The 20,518-nt window shown below is 41.9% G+C and overlaps 1 protein-coding gene across 1 annotated transcript in view; it reads right to left on the bottom strand.

Annotated features, from left to right (window-relative positions):
• Window positions 1-3,807: 3,807 nt before the first annotated feature.
• lars2 (leucyl-tRNA synthetase 2, mitochondrial) overlaps window positions 3,808-20,518 on the bottom strand; it is a 36,760-nt gene continuing 20,049 nt past the window's right edge. The window contains exons 8-21 of the mRNA XM_031752165.2: window positions 20,049-20,156; window positions 18,922-19,081; window positions 18,329-18,433; window positions 18,102-18,217; window positions 17,731-18,014; window positions 13,950-14,048; window positions 12,034-12,171; window positions 11,827-11,930; window positions 11,259-11,438; window positions 10,965-11,134; window positions 9,123-9,200; window positions 7,788-7,899; window positions 6,527-6,654; window positions 3,808-4,169 (exon numbers count right to left, since the gene is read on the bottom strand). Coding sequence (XP_031608025.1) covers window positions 3,990-4,169; window positions 6,527-6,654; window positions 7,788-7,899; window positions 9,123-9,200; window positions 10,965-11,134; window positions 11,259-11,438; window positions 11,827-11,930; window positions 12,034-12,171; window positions 13,950-14,048; window positions 17,731-18,014; window positions 18,102-18,217; window positions 18,329-18,433; window positions 18,922-19,081; window positions 20,049-20,156 — 1,962 coding nt within the window. The 3' untranslated portion in view covers window positions 3,808-3,989. The remainder of the gene's footprint in view (window positions 4,170-6,526; window positions 6,655-7,787; window positions 7,900-9,122; window positions 9,201-10,964; window positions 11,135-11,258; window positions 11,439-11,826; window positions 11,931-12,033; window positions 12,172-13,949; window positions 14,049-17,730; window positions 18,015-18,101; window positions 18,218-18,328; window positions 18,434-18,921; window positions 19,082-20,048; window positions 20,157-20,518) is intronic.

The raw sequence follows: 20,518 nt of genomic DNA, 5'->3' as shown, positions 1-20,518 counted from the left end.
ATCTGTGCAATTTAATATTCATAAAGCTGTACAGTAACTACTCCATGGGTGTGTTTTTATGTGGTTTGGGTATTAACAGGCCTGTCTGTTTATGGCTGAATGACATCACACATTCCTGTTCATGCAAAACACACACACACACACACACACACACACACACACACAGTGTAACCCCTTTGCATTGTGTCCTGACCCGTCTGGAATATTTGAGGCAGAGTTGGGGTACAGCAGGACAAACTCATAATGTGTAGACAGAAAATATTTTATGTGTCCTACATAAAGCCTGAGTGTGCTTATATTGTCTGACAGCCACAGTTATTGTGAAAAAATATACATATATATATATGAAGCCTGGTGGCATAATAAAAGTAAAAGGTTTAGCCTGAAGAAACAGTCACTGTAATGCAATCCCCCCCTTTAAGCAGGAGGCTTAACTTGCTTTACTTACCCCTTAAACACATTATCAGAACAGCTGGGCGCACTATTGCTGCAAAGAAGGGGAAAAGGGACAAACTAGAGCAGCTGCTCAAATGTGTTATTGCTTAAATAAATTGAGCAGCATCCACAAAGTTATAAAATATTATTTATTTCAAATAAAGATGCAGTTGCAGCATGTAGTGTGGGACATTTATGAATATGTCCAGATTTTTATATCCAAAATGTTGTTAGCATGGCACTCGGACATGAAATTGCTGTGAGTGTCCTGGATTTGAACCCTGGATGTCTTGTACAAAACGTAATAAAATAAACATTTGAGAAAGCATCATAAAAGTGACAAAATTATATCTCCAGACTGACTTAAATTAAAACCTATGTATTTTGAATATTGTCTGTGTGCCATCCATAATATTAGTGTTGCCGTGTTCTGCATTTACTTTGCTAAATATCTATGGGGAAAATCCAAGCATGTGGTGACAATAACTCTGGAAAACATGAGCTCATTTAATTTCACCCGTTATGTTAATTGTGTCATTAGAGCCTCATTAAATGAAAAAAAAAAAAAAAGGATATAAACAAACAAACACACAACCAAAAAAAAAGCCAGGTTTCAGACTCCCTACATGTTCATGGTTACATCAGAGGGGACAGTGTCAACAGTTAACCTTTTTTTTTTTAATAACACTATTATTTCCAGGAATCCAAAGCTCTGTTGTTACTCTTTTATAAGGATATCTGCCAAGGCATTTTGTAAAAAAAAGCAATGAAATTGTAGCAGTTAATGAAATCTGCCCACTGATAATGCCATATATTCTTAAACTAATGATCAGAAGTCTTTTTTTGTTGTTGTAAGGCATTAACACTTCCATAAAAGCAGATGCAGTTTGTGAAATGTTTGCTTTTACTTTGAAGCATTAGCCGTAACAACTCTATGTGCCAAGACACAACAGTTTGACTGGTTAGATGGAAATAGATGGAATTAATAGACATGTTTGAAAAACCAGCATGTAAAGATGGATGAAAGCAGAACAAAGGAAGAATGAACACTGGTCAATGCTTTATGATACTGCCTTGGATGGCTTTACAGTGAGGACATCGGTTTGTTTGTACTTAGATTATACATGGATCCTTTCAATACAAAACAAAACAACTGAGTAATTGTTCCTCTGCACAGAGAGGGATATAGCCGGCACAGTAAATATATTAAATTCACAAAAGACAAACATGATCTAGAGTGGATTATCTTAAACCATTTCTCCTCATTTCTTTACATTTTACTTCCAAGCAGCCAGACTTTCTCATTTTTCCAAGTGGTCTTGAGCAGTATTTCTTCAAGCTTTCTAAAAGTCTTTTCATTTTCAGTCCAGTCCTTGTACCCGACCTTTTTCAGATGAACATTTTCTTTTTTGTTTTGTTTGTTAAAGCCACTCAAGACTGACCTGTGAATCATTCAAGCATAAAAATAGCACCTAATTCACGGGATGTATATTGTGTTCTACACATTAGCCTGTTTCGCTTTCATTTCTTTAGCCCAAGGTGTTTTTCAGAAAGTTATTAGTTGTAAACTTCACATATCTCAGCATGGTGTGCAGTGTCCTTAAAAATTAGAGGAAACTGGACAGGTGAAGGACAAAAAAAAAAGTCCAGTCTAGAAACTATCTACAGCAGATGAACTGAAGATATCTTGCAAGATAATGAGCTGTGGCATTACAACGTCCCCCTGTGGGAACACACAGCCCCAGTCCAGGGACTCGACTGCTGCAATGGAGGGCGACCAGGACTGCGCCGCTGCATGCTCCACCCTTATCCGCCTCACCAGCAGAATTTCTCAAGAGGCAGAGGAGTGATTTAGTTCAACTCATCAAAGACAATCCATGCTGTACAGTTCTTGTGTAAGAAAGGGTATGACTGCGATCTGAAGAGAAAGTGAGTCACAGTGGATTATTGTTGCCTTTTCAATGATCCTCGTCGTCATGGAAACTGCAGAGATGACAAAAAGTGTTAAATGATGCCATGAGCTGAAAGTGACAAAATGAATGCATCACTGCAGTTCAGATCAAATTTATTCAAAGGGGCTAACTTTAGTCCAGGAAGGATTTTCTATCATGTCACTCAGACTGCTCTAAACAACAGTTACACTGTTGCTCTCTTTAATGAAACAGCAACTCGGGGCCCATTTTTGAGGCACCTCAAGTTCAGACATGCTTATTAGCTGCTGTTACCAGTGAGAAAAGTAAATGAAGGTGTGAAAAGAGTAAAAAAGGAAGAGATCAGGGGATTAAAAACAAACTCCTCCTGGTTCTCATGGCTATTTTAAAACAGACAGTTTGAATGTGTGATAAAGAGATGAGCACAGTGAAGGTAAATGCCTCTGTTTCTTTGTCTCGCTTTGTTTTGGGTTGCGACAGCATCAAGCCATTGTGTAAATCTAAGACAATGAGAAAAACAACGAACAGAGTTAAAGTTCTTTACTCCCCTCTAACTCCTGGTTTCACTTCCTGTTATTCTGTCTCTCTCGTGAGCCTCTTCCTGTCACCTGATGCTGAGAGATAAAGCACAGAAATATGGGAAAAGGATTGAGGGGGTCAGTAAGAAACATTTTTTTTGTGTGTGTGTCTGCGCATTTTAAAAATTCAGCAATAGTAACTAAAAACAATATATACAGCAAGCAATGATTTTATCAGTTGCAAGCTGGCCAGTATGATTCCTATCAAATTAAAAGCATGTCCTTAGCAACGCTTTAGCTATTACCCATATAGCTTTCAAAAACTCAACTAATCGGAGATGTGGGCACAATAACTTGCTGAAGAGAAATGGTTTTACATATCAAGTTAATGCTTACTCATACTCATTCCAGATAGGCCAGTGGGCGTGTTCACAGATAGATTTCAGTGCCTCTGGTGTGTGCGCTCTGCCAGGACAGCGCTAAGGGCTGAGTCATGTTGGTCTAACGTCAAGACACAGAGCTGATGAATAGGCACAGTTGGTCATGAGGGGCAGAACAAATGATGCGGTGGCAAGGTTAAAAATCCCCCGACCACACGAGGCCCTTCAGTTAACTCCAGCCAGCCAGGGTTCACGCAGCGCCACATCCAGTAGCCAAATGGCAGTCTATGTCTGTGCAGCCAAAAAACAAAAAACAAAACAGGGCCGGAGGTGCACACAAGTGCTGATAAGGCAAATCACAGCTGCATGACTTGGCTGAGACGTGCACTGGTAGATTGAGAGGTGTGAAGCTGTGGGTGCGATGCTTAAGGTAGAGAATGTGAACAATGACTGGAATCTAAAGTGGTCTTTGGGTGGAGGTGAAGTCCTGAATAATGGGGAGTCTGATTTAGAAAAGATAGGTGCTGCATTAAAGAGACTGGAAACCTGCAGTTGCTCTTTTATTAAAAATAGAAAACATAAATAAAATGTCTATATAGATATTTACATGGATATTATTGAATTTTTATCTAAACTGACGTTCAGCCTTTCACGTTTTCTTAAATAGATTTTTAAAAAGTCCACCTCTTTTGTCTGTCTCAAAAGCATTGGTGAACAATCCAGTGTCACTCATCAACAAGGAAGTTGATGAGAGCAGTCCTGGGAGACAAGATGGCTCTCTTTATGTTGCGTTCGCTCAGAAACTTCTGTCCGACGGGGCTCTCGAGAACCAGCTGCTGTACCCGGCTGGTATCTTTGGACACCTGCACAGGGACGGTCACCATGCCACAGGACTTGTTGTTTATCTAAGAGCAAGAAACAGAAGGCGAGAGTTGAGAGAAGTTACTGAAAGGTTTTTTCATTTAGTTATTTTGAAAAACAAAAGTTCTGCCATTGAAAGTTGTATTATAAACTACCTCCTGGCACAAAACTCCTAAAATAGCAGACTCCACCTTTTCCCTCTACATATACAGTGCATCCTTTAAAACACATAGTTAGTGGTACGCATGGTAAGGACACTCGGTCTTGTATGTTTGGAAGCAAGTGTATGTGTGCACACGCTGAACATGATGCTGCTTTTAGAGGTGGTTGTAAATTAAGGGTGTGCACGCTTGTGTGTGCGTGTGCTCGGGATTGGCCTCCATTCTGGGACAAACCCGAGTACGTGATTAGAGGACTGAGAGAGTGAGGAAACCCACAACAGAGCGCTCAGTCTAAGGGAAAACCACCAGAACCATCATCATTATCATCATCATCATCGAGCAATGGAAGCTCAAATATATATACAGTGCGTGTGACTCAGAGATGTGTAAAAGAGTATTATTTTCACTAAGACACGGAAAATACATATGGAGTATTGTGAGAACAGAACTGGGCACACCCACCCGCACTCAGACGTGTGCTAGCCTAACCATAAACACTACTTCTTCTTGCTAAGGTAACCCTTACCTAACTGAGTATTTACACAGAAATGTGCTGATTTCCCAAAATGTCACTGCAATGAGATTTATATCTCTGTAGTGGGAATAGAATAAGTAGACACACCCATTTCTGTCTCATGTTTCTCGTCTCTTTTTCCATGTAAAACTCAAGTGAAAGAGCAGCGCTGTTATTCAGCTTAGTGTTTGTTGAAATCACAGGTGTGTGTGCGTGTGAGAAGGGATTAGCAGGTTCTCTCAGGGGGATACTACCTCCTAAAAGAGAAAATAGTCCCATTACAGCAGTTGGAGCTTTTATCTATTAGCCTAGTGGATATCCAGGGCAGAACGAAGAATAGCACTCTGATACAAATGGATTTTCTTAAAAAAAAAAACACACACACACAAAAAAACACTATCACAGCTGGATACGTCCTCTGATTGTCTGTGCATGTTGAAAAACACAGACACTTGATGTACTCAGCTCAGAACCAGTCACAGGCTTCATTTTGGCTAACAGGCGTTTTTTAATTGCTTTTTTTGTAAAGAAAGAACACGAGTGAGTGAGTGACAGCAAGGCAGGAACTCTGTTCTTAACTTTTAATTACTGACCAACTTGTCTTTTTAACTTTAAGCATAGTGTCCGACATGCCGACGCATAAACACAAACAGGTACGCACCGACTTGTAAAGACATCTACATGCGCGCGCACATACACACAGAGGCTAATCATAGGCTCTCCTGAAAATTACAGACTATGGAAGTAATCATGGAAGTAAAAGTGGAGAGTTTTAGGAAATGCTAGAGGATGTATGAAAAAAACAGGCATATTCATTTTACTAAAGTTCTGTATATAAACTCACTGGCCACTTTGTTAGGTACACCTTGGTAGTACTGGGTTGGACCACCAAAGGTGCTCTACTGGATTGAGATCTGGTGACTGGTGGCATTTGAGTGCACATTTAAAGGGACAGACATGAGCATCAGCAATACTCAAGTAGGTGTTAAAACAATGGTACTAATTGGTACTAAGGGACTAGTGTGTGCCATTAGAACGCCATCACCAGCATTATTTATGGATACATGTGTTTTGTCTTTTTTGTTTGTTTTTTTTTAAACACCAAATTCTGAACCTAACATCCAAATATCACAGCAGAAATCAAGACATTTCTCCAATCTTCTGTTGTCAGGTTTGTGTCTCCTCCCAGTGTCAAACTGGAATCTTCTGCATGTTAGGTAAATGTGCTAACCACCATAATATGGAGTGTTCCCTGATTGTTACTCGTGGTTATTTGAATTCCTGTTGCTTTCCTATCAGCTCAAAGCAGTCTGGCCATTGACCCCTGACCTCTGGCATCAACAAGGTATTTTCACCCAGAGAACTTTTGCTCAGTGGATAGTTTCGCTTTGTCAGACCATTGTGTGTAAACTCCAGAGATAGTTGGGTGGGAAAATCTCAGTAGTTTCTGAAATACTCAGACCAGCCCATCTGAACCAACAATCATTCCATATTCACTTACATCACCTTTCTTCCCCATTTTGATGCTCAGTTTGAACTTCAGCAGGTTGTCTTCACAATGTTAACATGTACAAATGCAATGACCAACAAAAGAAAAGGAATTAGGAAATGTAAGCGCTTCATTTAACCATGACAACCATTTATTTCTGTATTTATTGTTCGGTCACTGAGTCAGAACCTTCAGCAGTGCTGCATATTGACTGAGTTCACGTTTATCTGAACTTACCAGTACAGACAATTCCACAAAGTCAGGTACCTCCAGATACTCTGGGTCCACAGTCGGCCAGGACTGCTGCAGGACATCCCCTCCATGTTGGAGGATGGGGCTGAGGGGCTGTTTCACCTGGCAAAGACCTGGGAAAGACCCAACAAGGACAATATTTGCTGACTCTCAGGAAACATATGCGGAGGTACAAAAGAGTCAGCCAGAAAAAATTTTTTTTTTTTTTTTAAAGAAAGAAAAAGTTATATATATATTTTATTTTATAGCTCTGCGGATGACTTTAATGTTGCTTGTATAGGTTAATCTTTATGCTGAGACAACATCTCGGTAATGGGTCACACAACAACAACGCAGCTATTCTTACAGCAAGCTCCTGTCCTCTGGAGGCCCAAGGGAAGGATGTGAACTTCCTCTATCCTGCACTGTGTGTGTAAAATTACGAAGAACGGCTCAGAGAGTAAAGTACAGAGTGCGACAGAGGTCACACGTCTTGTATGTCCTGTTTATAACGCTCTGCATCGGTGGTTCTCAGACTGTGGGGGCAAAACATGACGAACACGTACCGGGGAAACTATGCAGTGAAACTCGAGTAAGCTGAATAACTGAGGATTTTCATTCATTTATTTATTTATTTACTTTAAATGGGGGGTGAGGGGTGTAAGGGAGGACAATAAACAAAAAGTTTGCTGATGCTACCGTGCTGAACTTAGTTTCACTAAAAAACAACTTAAACGTGTGTGTTGGACGTCATCTTCTCACAGCTTCTATAGCTTCTTCTGCTATACGTACATGAGCACACACAAACACAAAACATGCTTACTGACACTCATTAAAACCAGCACACACACTTTACGCTTTCCTTTCAGCTGGACTCTGTTTTTCCGGTTCTCTCCTCTGTCAGCTGTGTGCAGAAAGCTCGTGTCTGTGCATCCATGAAAAGAAAAGGATGTCCTCCGGGCAGCACAAGGGCACGCTTCCACACGAGACACAGAAAGTGACGCTAGAGCTTCCTTTCTGTTGTTTAGCTGCTACAAAAGGCTTTCAGCACTGTTTATTTCAGGTTGAGTGTACTGATCATCACCACTCATCGTTGGGCGTTCACTGGTGTAAATTAGATGTTTAGCAGAGGCCGCTTCCTCTTTTACAGCTATTTAAATTTCAATTGGCAAGCAGCTAAGTGTAAGACATGGTTTGTTCAATCTCCGTTCCTCATCATGTGACACATTTCTTCTTTACACTAAATATGTGCATGAACTTCACCAACCTGCCCAAAGCTCAGAAGCTAAGTGAGGGGCCATGGGTGCTGTCATCATAACCAGGGCAGCCAGAGCTTCCTCAAACTCCACGCTGTGTTGCAACAGCCTGACTGTTGCACTCTAGACACACAGAAGCAGTGGAAAAAATGTGATTTCCAGTGTGTTCAGTTTTTAAACAATAATTGTACCATATTTTCAGCCAGTACTGTGCAAAAAGTCTTAAGTCACGCCTCATTTATTCATATTTTGCAAGGAAAATGGGAAATAGGTGCAATGGTTCACTGAAACATGTGAGAACATTGATGGAAGTACAGTATAGAAGGTAAAACAGAGTTTGTACAATGAGCTTAAAAGTCGATCACTTTTATTCTTCAACAGCCTGAACTCTCTTAGGCAGCTTTCTTGTCATTTCTTTAAGTAGTCTTTAGGAAGAGTTCTCCAGGCATCTTGAATGCTATTTGGATGTTCGCTGCCTTTTGTTCTATTCAGTGTTAGGATGACCCCACACTGCCTCAACAATGCTGAGGTCCAGGCTTTGAGGAGGCCAATCCATGACTGATTGATGTTTTTCTATGCAGGTATGCTTTTACTGCACTGGCAGTGTGTTTGAGATCATTGTCATGCTGAAAAATGAAGCTTCTTCCAATCAAGCACTTTCTCGATGGTGGATCAAATTCTGATTCTACTTTTTTTTGGACAAGATCTCCAAGACCATTGGCTCTCAAACTATGACAGAGCTTCAACCGTGTTAAAGATGACTGTAGACACTGTTGCATCTCTCTCCGGACTCCTCTTTACATATTAACAACAAAAATTTCAGTTAGGTTCATCACCCCATCAAACATGCTACCACTGATTCTGATGTCATACCTCAGCTATTTGTCCCTGCCTTAAGAATAGCTTCTTGAGAGCTACCCTAAGACCTCTCAGGTCCCTTTGTCAGGTCTTTTCTGCATTTGTTTTCCTATTTCTTAAGGACGTGACTTTAGATGTTGCTCATCTGATTTATTTATTTATTTTTAGCCAAGTTAGCCAAGTTTTAGGCTAATAGCGCTTGGTGCAAAAATGCAATTTTATGCCTGTCAAACTATGTTATCTTAGGCATTTTTCATAGATTCAACGAAAGAAACTGAAACTGGACTGAAAATGAGTGAAAAAACAGCCAATTTCCAAAGAAAAACCTTGAAAGACTTTCAGAAACCCTGGAGAACCATCGCCTGTGACCACATTAAAAAATTACAAGGGGAAGTCTGGCTCCTTGGAAGTAAATTATAAAGAAATAGCTGGTGGCTCAAGACTTTTTGCACAGTACTGTCCTTCAAGGTATAAGAGAGCACACTCACGCTCAGTGTGTTAGTGAGTCCCATTAGGCGAGATATGGCTGCGTTGAAAAGGAAGTCCTCTGTGAAGTGAGTCGTCACCTGAAAACACCAACAGAGAAACACGGCACAGTCGGTGAGTAAAAACGACAGTCTGAGGCTTTATGATGAGTTTCTGGATCCTAGACATACGGCTGCTTCCAGATGGGTTGGTGTTGTCACTTATTATTACTGAGTGTGCCTCTGATGAATCACTGGAAAACAATAACAGGTTCAGAAGACGGGCCTTATCGTCATGTGGACCAGCTGAAGCCACAAAGCGAGTCAACATTCCCCTGCTCAGCTTTCAGGGAAAAGGGAGCCATTTGGGAGGGTCCACAGGGAGCAGGTTTATCAAGGAGGCTTTTGAGGGACAGATCAAAGGACAGCCTCGGCTTTGAGGGCTTAGGGCAAACAGCCTGAGGTCCTTTAAAAGCAATGGCCTTGAGGTGGGAGGCGGGGGGTAGAGAGCGACTATCAAACCTGCCAGCCAGAGAAGGCTATTTATAAAGTGTGAAAGGAGACACAGTTTAAAATCAATTTCCAGCGCCTTCTGCTGCTACCCTTTATTCCGGGGGTTTCAGGTTGCGACGGATGTTTAGTATTGAAATGCCACAACTCAGGATTTTGTACTGCGACTGTGTAACGAGTGATCTATTACTTGCTGTCATTCGGTACCTTATAAATGAGAAAAGACTTCTTAACGTGTCTTCCAACTGTAACAAAAGGCTGAAGGAAATTATTAACAACTTTAGCACAGATAAGAGGAACAAGCTGAGAGCCAAATTCAAAACTGAGCAAAATGACAGATGCAATATGTTGCTGAAGGACAGTGAACGTTAAATCTGGGTGACAACCCGAGATTTGACAATGGGCACATATCTGACCCCTGCTGGTGAGAAGTGCTGCAATATGTCACAGTTTAATGTCACAATGAGACACTTTAAGCCAGGGGTGTCCAACTCCAGGCCTCAAGGGCCGGTGTCCTGCAGGTTTTAGATATCACCCTGGGTCAACACATCTGAATCAAATTATTAATTCATTACCAGGCCTCTGCAGAACTTCAAGACATATTGAGGAGGTTATTTAGACATTTAAATCAGCTGTGTTGGATCAAGCACACATCTAAAACCTGCAGGACACTGGCCCTCGAGGCCTGGAGTTGGACACCTCTGCTTTAAGCCATATATGGGAAACAAATGTTTATTAATTATTTGACTAATTAACTTATTTATTGGTTGACTTCTGGTGTTGGTTGTATTATGCGAATGGTGCCATGTTTAATATTGTTGGCCCAAGACAAATTTCACAGACAGCCTAAAGGCCTTTACACACTGGATGTGGAAAATCTGTGCAAATATTTTGTGAGTTAGAAATATTTTTGGGATTCACCCGTTCTCAGCGGAGCTGTTCACACCTACAAATTTGAAGCACTGAGTTTTTCCGAACCAAGCTCGATTTTTCGGATCTGAATAAACACAATTGATATATCAGACTGCATTTGGGAATAAATGTGCTCATAGCTCAAAATGATGATATGGAAATAGTAAAAGAATACTATTATACCTCAGACACACAGATGTGATCCTAGCTCTGTCAAAAAGAGCTTAAACTGTCCCACTGACATAAAATATGGACGAAAGCGGCCGTTATACAGCTTCAACTCCTGGATCAAACCATTAAATTTCTGCCTTCTGCTGCGTTCTAGTGAGAATCGGATGAACCCAGAATCTCCGTTTCTTCCCTTTCTTGTTTAGAGACATCAGGACCAACTCATCATCACAACGCGCTTGGTGTGTAAAGGCCTTTAGGCTGCAGAGCAGTTACCTCTTGAATTGCGTAGTTCTTGTTCTCCCAGATCTTTTTGGCCTCTGCGAGCTCTTTCTTTTTCAGCAGTCTGGGGTTGGGGACATCTCCGAGCTGCCGTGCTGCTCTCAGCTTGGTCACCAGCTGCCACAGTCGAGACTGCCATCGCAGAACGCCAGCAAGAGCATCGGCTGGAGTGGGTCAACACACACAAGACAAAGAGCATGTTTTTACAAGATTTATTTCATTTCAAACTTCACACATCATGAGTAACTTAAGGTGTCTGTGTAATTTTGCAGACTCTTCTCTTCTCACTCTTAGCATTCCACAGGATGTCCTGTTCAGGCGGTGCCGCATAGAGGATGTATAGTCGTACTGTGTCCACGCCGTACTGCTGGACCACGTCTTGGGGGTCCAGCCCGTTGTGTTTGGACTTGCTCATCTTCTCCCACGTCACCTCAACGCGACCGCCACTCAGAGCCACTGGCTCCTTATCTGGAAGAAGCAGGATGGGGTCAGAGATAGCTGGGATCAATAGACGTCCTACTTTGATAACTAGTAGTATCTCTCGTTTATCTTGTTACCAATCAATAAATCCTTAAATGCTAACTATAAGAGAGCGTTTTGGTATCTTCAAAGGATTTCATGTGATTTAGGTTTTCCTGAGAGCGTCCGATTAACCCGTCATTCAACTGGAAACGTGCGATCTGAAACGCTTAAATGAAGATGGCTTCTCGCTAACAACGCTAGAAGGAGGTGGGAAGGCAGTGTTACCACACATTACAGAGAAAAAAAATCTGTCACATCTCCAAGCCTTCCTTCTTTCTACTTGTTACAAATGTGTCACATTAACAAACACCCTCCAGCTGCACGCAGCATGTACCTGTGAAGTTTATTTCTTCTCTCTTTAGGTACTGGCCACTGCCTGCAAGCTTAAACGTCTGGCCCTTGATCAGACCCTGGACCAGGAGCTTCCGAAAAGGTTCCCTGTAACACATAAAGAGTGTTTCACTTACAAACACTCTCAAAATGTAAATGCACACTAAATAAAAAAAGCCCAAACATACACATAAACCACAGTGTACCCCACCTGTGAGCCACAAGACCCTGATCCTTGCAGAAATGACAGAGGAAGCGAGCATAGTACAAGTGCATAACAGCGTGTTCCTTCCCTCCGATGTACACGTCCACAGGAAGCCAGTGGTCTGCCAAGTGGCGCTCAAAAGGCCTGAAGACGGAGAGGACATTTAAAGAGGTGCTCACTTAATTTATTAGCCTAAAGTACTATCAAGAGCAATGCTAAACTGAAAAGGAACAATAAGAAGGGTGAAGAAGTGTCAGTGAGGAGGGGGACAATATTTCTGAAGACCTTTAATGATCTCTTCCTTCCTAAAATGAGGTCTGTTGAGTTTCATATAGGAGGTTTTTTGGGCTCTCACAGAAGCTATAAATGATTGTGCAAACATCATCATCTGTCCACACAAACCAATGTTGTGCAAGAAGTCTTTTCAGTAAACCCAGAGGCTGCAGGTTTGCTCTATCACGATGCAACTTTTATCTTTTGCTCACTTAATGCCACAATACTACACAGTAATCATTTATTTCACTCTTTTTATTTTAAGTCATTCATTTTATGTATTCTCGTTATCTGTCCATGTTTTTGTCATTTCGTTATCTGCACTTGGAGCACTTTGATGTTTAAAATGAATGCCAGAAATGAATGAATTAGCAACTCAAAGCTGCAAAATGCCCAATTATAATCCCAGTAAGCATTTTTTCAGATGAGACTAGTTTGTAGTTACGTGCTTTGGTAGACATGCATGCCGTCTTCCTCCAGGGGGCAGGCTTAATCTGACACACAAGAATCCAGAGAGGAAAAGAAGCATCATGAAGCCCCATCAAGTTCCTTTAGACTCAGAAAAAACTACCAAAGTAATGTCTGGTTACATTTTGGCTGTGATGACTGCCATCACAAGTTAATAGTGAAAATATGACTATTGCATTCAGAGCTTGGCAGGACAGCCGCGTGTAGTCAGCCTGGCTGTCATGATGGAGTATCAGTAATGACGCTTTTTAGGGAAGACTTACATCATTACTCTCCTTCACACGTCTCTGCTTCCAACCCTCCCTCTGTGCCTGATAGCACCTCCAGATAATTGAACCGGGGTGGAGGGGAGTTATAAACTCACAAAGCTGAAAATAATTCAGGCTCACTTCTGGCAAGAGGCCAAGGAAGTCTAATACATAACACCCTGTTCCCATTTCCTTCCCCGTACTTGCTACTTTAAAACATCACTTGCTTCCCATTTTCGCTCCCAACCCCCCACCCCGCGTGTATACGGCTCAGCAATCCAACTGAAATGCACAAATGGTGTAATTGCTTTTTCTGTTGTGCCGTAATCTGTCCGGCAAAGAAAAGTGATGGAGAGAGCAGTCCCCCTCCCTTTTTAAAGCAGCTTTACGGCTAGGTCAGGGCACTGGGAAATTAATCTCTTTTGTTAAGCTCAGGGTATCACCGCCACCCCAGCAGGTGACGGCCATTGCTCCATAATCTCTATCGGCAAAGAGTGCAACTTTCAGGGAAGTGTGTATGCATACCTGCGTGTACACAACCCAATACAAGTGTTTCAAGCAGGCAAGTGGGAGAGAGAGTGGGTGATCTAACAATGAGCATAATCATAGTTTGAGTATAACTTTCACCAATAGCACTTACAGAACAGGCGTGAGAGAGAAATGAGGTTTGTATTTACACTGAGATTACACAGTGATCTTTCTCCATATCCAAATATACAGACATGCTTCTTCTCCTACTGCTGGAGAACCTTTTGCAACTTCCTCTTTTCTCGTTTTCTTTTAAACAAATACGATGGTAATAAAAGGTGAGAAAGAAGGTAAGAAAAAAAGATGCAAGAAAGAAAAGTAAATAAGTCTACATTTGTTGGCCTCATTGAGCCAGAGATGGATGAACAGGAACATATTAAAGCTTCAGGAGGAGGCTGTTTATACCTGTATGCATTGTGAGGGTCTGTGTATCTAAAATAATACCAGGCCGAGTCCACAAATGTGTCCATGGTGTCAGTTTCCCTTCTCGCTGGGCCCTTGCATCTGACAGGAGAGACAAAGAGAGAGTTGGCAGAGGAAGGACTGGAAAAAACAAAACAGGCTGACAAATTAGAAAGTGAACAAATGAATGATGTCTGTTTGTATGCTCAGAGAAAATGGCTCATTATGTGATTAACGTGGGTGTGCGCGCGCATGTGTGTGTGTGTAACGCTGCTTGCATCTGGCTGTGGGGGTCATGTCCCCGTGGAGAAGCACAGCTGAAGCCAGCCTGGCACCAGAGCTCTGTTCTTGTGCCCTGACTAACAGGCTGTGCTAACAGGAAAAGAACTGGCAGGACGCACACACGATCATGTGTTTGTGTTGGAAATGCCACCTTGTGCCCCTCTCTATCCAAGCCAAACAGCACTTGGGTATGTGATGCGAATCTGCCAGCAACACTTTCACAGTGCAGGAGAGGACATCGGCAAAGAGGGGGAAGGGAGGTGGGGCTTTTGGAGAGTACTTCTGCTTCAGTTTAAAAGCATTTAATGGAACGGTGAAAGCATCTGCCTTTTACTTATAATGAGTCTCAAAAGATTTAAAATCAGTGTCCCAGAAAGACAAACAGAGAAACTGCTCTGAGCTTTGCTACAGTGTGTGCAGCAGAGCTGGTGTCGTCTCCTGGACCTCGTGGGATGCTTCTGTTTTATCTTAAACTCCGTCGTCTACTGCTCAACGCTTTCTGATTCATCTCACAGTCAAATTTTTGTAGCCAGACACGCACACGTCGAGAGGCAAAAACTCCTCGACCACCTACCATACCAGTCTATAATAAGGCTGTGATGATGAGGTAAGAGCTGGAGGTTGCCTAGCAACAAGGCTAAGGTGTAGCACAGTTAATATTTGGAAGTCAGGTGTTATTTCATATGATGAAAACCCAGCAGTATAACAAAACCCAGTCTATCACAAAAGCTCTCAAATGGAGAGAGAAAATTAGTGTGCACAAAGAAAGAAAGAAAAAGGATGCTCCTCTCTTTCCTCAGACAGGCCGTATGGACCAATCAGGAGTCAGATTGTGGCTATTTGACAGACAGCTGGTCTCAGACTACTGAGGATGAGATTTGATGACACAAAGGTGCTCTGTCCAGAGATGGGCCTTCTTTAAGCCAGGAAAGGAGCCCAACAACAAAAGTTGGTAGCTAAAACAAACCTGTGCTGGAGAGAGTGTGTAAAATGTGCGTGTGTGTTTGGAGGGTGAGCCAGAAAAAGCCAAAAGGCTCTCAAACAGATGCAGCTAAAGGAGGCAGCTGTCCACTTGAAAGCTCTCCACTACAGCAACGTGGCCCCAATCTGCTGTGTGTCCACCTGCTTATGCGTTGGTGTTGTGCTAACTAGGCAGTCTCGCCTTTTACCTGCAAACTAACACACACCTGCACGCACACCTTCTTAAACCAGACTAAACCAAAGCTCAGGGTTCAGTTGGCAGACCAATTTACAGAGCTGCAGAGGGTATGAGACAAAGATGAGCACGCAGGAAATGACTTCGTCAAGGACAGACAAAACTGCATTCCTGCCACCCATCTCTCATCGCCCTGCCCGTCTGTGTTCCTCAGAAACTTTAATTGGACATGGTCGACAAGTGAAGAGAACAAATTTCAACAGACACTTAACAACGGAGGGGAGATGGGAAGAGAGGAGATAACGGCGTCTTTGCGATTATAGCCATCAATCACTGCTGATGGGGAGGAATTATAGTAGCTTTGTGGAAGTGAGTGAACACAATCTGATGACTTGTGCCATCTGCGACTGAGTGGGCCTTGGTTTTAATCAACATGGTGCCATGGCGGTGATTAGTCTTATTCAGAGTGGAATTCCCATGTCAGCAAGGCGCTCTGGAGACGCCAGTTGAGCAGTCATTCTGCATTCAGCACATTCACTGATGAGCTGCTGAGATGTGTGTGTGTGTGTCTGTGTGTGTGAGTGATTAGGTACTGTGCATAAAAGGTAAATGCATGTATGTCCGTGCATGTAGGGCATTCGTGTGCATCTCTCGAGGCACAGCTGGCTTATATAACATCCATCATCATCATCATCATCATCATCATCATCTCATGCTGCTCGTGTCAGAGATGCCACTGATTACATAACCCCGAACGAACAAAAGTATTAATCATGCAATTTACAGGCTTGCACTCAATGCAATGTGTTCCTGTAAAGCTGTCAGTCCTCTCAGGCCCGATTGACAGCGATCTCATTTTGTCAGCGCTGCTCTCCTGAGGAAACACAGGAAGGAAAGGCAGCCACAAACGCTATAACAGGCATGATCATTTCCCCAAATCACTTATGCTGCGCTAGAAAAGGAATAACACCGTGTATCTCATATACAGTATGACAGAGACGGACGGAACGGTGGCTGTGCTGATGCTAATGCTAACACTGCTTCAGGAGATGGTGTTGATCCAGTGATAAGGATACTTGTGCAAATGGGGTCTATGAGAAACAGAACTGAACAAAAAGCTTGATTGGAGTGAACATATTCAGGAGTTCCCACACTAATCGGACCGGATTTTTCCAATTGTAGAAAAGAACCAGAGCAGTGACCTCCAAGGCAGTTCCTCAAACGGTCACAAGAGACTCCTATTTTAAATTATCCAACTTTATAGCAGACGTAAACACGTTTAATCTTGATTCAAGAATACGATTTTGCTCTATTGCTATTTTTCATGTTTGTGGGGCCTCATTTCAGTTAATCCAATAAACTAAAAAAATTACCTTTCAGCCATTCTTTGTGGAGTTCGCGCCTTTTGAAGAATTTTATTTGCAGCTATGTGATAAATAATATAGCTCACTCAATGGTCACCAACAAACTCTGTGGACTCTTGTAAGCAAATGTTAAAGTGCATAAATGACAAAAGAAAAAAAAAATATAAAGATTTTTTGTTACTGAACATGTTTCTCCCTGCAACCCCATTAACTATCTAGAAATTCTGACTGTCTGTCTGGTGGATCTTTTGGATTTGTACTGACACATGGTTACATCTGAACAGCACAAATCCCAGAATTTCATTTTTAAAAATAATATGATTGATTGTTGACTGTTAACACTATTCAGTGGCAGAAGGTGACAAGTGGTATTTTCAAAAAGAAACCACAGACCACAGATAAGAAAGCTGCAATCAATTGAGTGTAAATGAAGCGTATTACCTCGCTGCTATAAACAGCTTCCCAAGCTGTATTTTCTGGCTGCAGTGACACTGACACTTTATGCATTATATGTTTGTTCTTAGATAATAAACTGCAGCTGACCAGTATAACAAGTAAAGGCTATAGTAGTAATTATATGCACTCGTTAAAACTGTTATTGTGTGGTCTATAACAGCATAACAGAGGGTTCAGCAGCTTCTAGCTGCTACTCTTTCCTGTGCATTGCTTCCTGTGCTTTTCTACAATAATTTGAATATTAGGAAGGAACTTGAGGCCCTGTGGGAATCACTGGTTGTTATAGACAATTTACAAATACTAATTCTCCATTAGCAGAAGTGACACGACACAAATTCATGTTCCTTTTTTTAAGGATTTAAGAATGATGTCACATCCTGTACCTTCTTCTTCCCTCCTTCTTATACGCTACTTATCTATTTGTTTGTAATGGCACGAAAGGTTTGTGAGACACATAAACGGGGTTAAATGAAGTCTACAGTCCTGCTGTGCATTATACAGGGCTGATAATACTCAACGTTCTCACCTGGGACATTTGCAGTTGACCCAGTCATGTGCCGCTTCTAGAGGCGACGCCCCTTTTCCTGTAATTGATGGCAGCTTTGGCAGAGTAACTGGTAACTCCTCCTCAGGGACTGCAACCGGACCGCATGACCCGCAGTGCACCACAGGGATGGGTGTGCCCCAGTATCGCTGTCTGGATATCAACCAATCTCTGAGCTTGGAGCTGGTTAGGTAGCCTCCAACGTTCTGTTCTTTGGCCTTCTGGGTAATAGAGTTAAAGGCTTGCTCTCTGGTAAGACCTGAGAACTATGCAACAGATAAAAGAAGAGGGACAAAAGAATGAAAATAGTGTTGTTTGCATTTTATTAAAGAATGATTAGTATTAGTGCTGACCTCCTCAGAGCTGATGAGGGTTTGTGTCCCATCTTCATGAGTTTTCAGCACTGATGTCCAGCTCAGATTCAGAGCTCTAGCTACAGACAGATCCTCTTCATTACAGTCTGGGACACCTGTAACATACATGTGCAGCATGAACATGTCAAGAAGGTAAAAACCACTCAACAGACATAAGATGACAGATCCCTGCTTATTTCAATCCTTTTTACTTGTTCATAACGCACCAACCACGATATCCAGATAGTCATCAAAAGTCTCCTTGTGTGAGATGACCAGGGGAACCTCACGGCCGGTGAACAGGTTGTGAGCTGTGACGTCTGTCAGGGAGTCTATAGAGCAAAGGGCAGGGGGGGAATGAGAGGCAGCGCTGCTTCCCCTGGCAGCTCATTATCAACAACTGTTCACCGCTGAGACTAGTTCAAGGGGATCCCAATTAACAAATAGTCCACTTCAGCTTCTACAACCAAACCTCGACTGTGTTCGAATTAAATATTTACATTAGCGCAAGGTATCCAACATGCATCCACTCCAGGATATAGAACACATAAAGACAAGTAAACTACAAAACTTTAATGATGTGTATAAAAAATATAGTTCTCACTTCTTCAAAGAAAAGCTATTAATCATTTAAGAACATATTACAGTGTGTAAAAAATATGAAGTTCTGATAACACAGAGGGCATAGAGTAGTGAGACATCATATACTAAAGTAGTGATAAATTATTTTTCTTAAAGGAAACCAACTAACTCATCCATCTTTTCTCAGTTCAAAAGCAGCCTGAGCACAAGCTGGTTGCGAGTGTGGAGAGATGCCAACCTCTGCCTGGCTGAAAGGCTTCCTGCAGAGCGGAGCGCACTGAGCTACTGCCGTGCAGCAGTCTGTGGGAGGGCAGGATGGCCAGGTAAGCAGCTCCGTACACTGTCTCCGGGGAGGAGCTGTAGGCTGACAGGGTCTCTCCTGTTTCCTTCCCATTCACCTGGAAAATAAGAGAGGAGGCATGTGGGAAACTGTCACATCCACAGCGGCACAGAGGTCGAATTAACAGCGAGGACCTGCTGGCTTTCGACGCCATATTTCTGTAAGATGCAAAATAAAACTAGAACAATGCAACTGTTAGCATTTTTATAATTTTTTATAACATATAACAATTTTTATAACATATACACATATATATATATATATATACACACACACACAAATTTTGAAGCACAGCTTATAAAACTTGACCACAGTGACTCAGACATATAAAACACCTTCAGGGCTTACTGGGCTCTTTTGGCTACAATAAACATCCTGAGATCACTTTTAGATGGCACAGTTATTTAGGAATATTCTAATTAACAATTAGTACCCATCATGGTAAAAACATACTGATAGGAGATAATGGTAATTTAAAAAAAGTATGACAAGCAGCATTTTACAAACTCTAGTTTTTACTTTCATTTTACATTCATTTAGAACAACCCTTTCCAATTATTATTCAACCCTCCTTCCTCTATAAATATAAAAATACTACAAAATATCACAATTAAAGAACCGACTTGAGTGACTTTTATTTTTAAGGAAAACTGCTTTAATAATGGCAGTAATTGGGTTCTCAGTTGGCTTTTTGATGTCTCTCAGTTTGAGACAACAGGCTTGTGAAGAAGTCTAAATACGACTTTCAGCGGCAAGTAATCTGCGACATCATCTGTTTGGGTAAATTGCTACTTGTAGCAGATGCAGTGAAAGCAAATAATAAGTGTGGATTTCTATGTTTTGGTACATGATTTTAATAGAAACAGATAAAAAGAGAGCTGTCAAAGAAACTCAAAGCAAGCAATCAGTGCTCGGGGTGAAAGACATGAAAAACAGAAGCAGAGAAGAGGGAGCACTTGCTGCGAAACGGCTGAGAGACTGAAAGAAAACAAGTGAAGAGGAGAGAGAAAGAAGTCGAGATCCACCTTCAGTTTGAAATCGAAGTAGCATCCAGTACACTCTCCAATCCAGTTTGCCTGCATGGCTTTGACCCCGTACCACTCTGGAAGGTCCTGCAGGGCGTCAAGAAGGGGCTGAAAGAGATAAAGACACAAGTTTACTACTTTGTACAAGTTTGGAAGGAGCTAATTTTCCACTTCACTGTGGAAAAGAGATATTCCTATTAGTATGTGGCTGTCTAGGATAATGCAATTGACTCCAATTCCGTGTGGCCTCTTTCAAAGCGTAGCCAATTTATTTTGACAAAGCAGCAGAGCCGACCAGGTCACATTATGCAGACAAAAAGGGATTTTCAAAAATTCTGACCTTTGCTCGCCCTACTTTCCTGGATATCGCAAAGCAATCGCCTATATAGTATGCACACTCCCTCACACCCCCCACCTCACATACACACCCATAAACCCCTACACCCCCCCACACCCAGACACACAACAAC

The sequence above is a fragment of the Oreochromis aureus genome, linkage group 11 (genome assembly GCF_013358895.1).
Source record: "Oreochromis aureus strain Israel breed Guangdong linkage group 11, ZZ_aureus, whole genome shotgun sequence".
Classification (NCBI taxonomy): Eukaryota; Metazoa; Chordata; class Actinopteri; order Cichliformes; family Cichlidae; genus Oreochromis; species Oreochromis aureus.
Note: the sequence above shows the minus strand (reverse complement) of the source record. Positions and strands in the feature narration are given on the sequence as shown.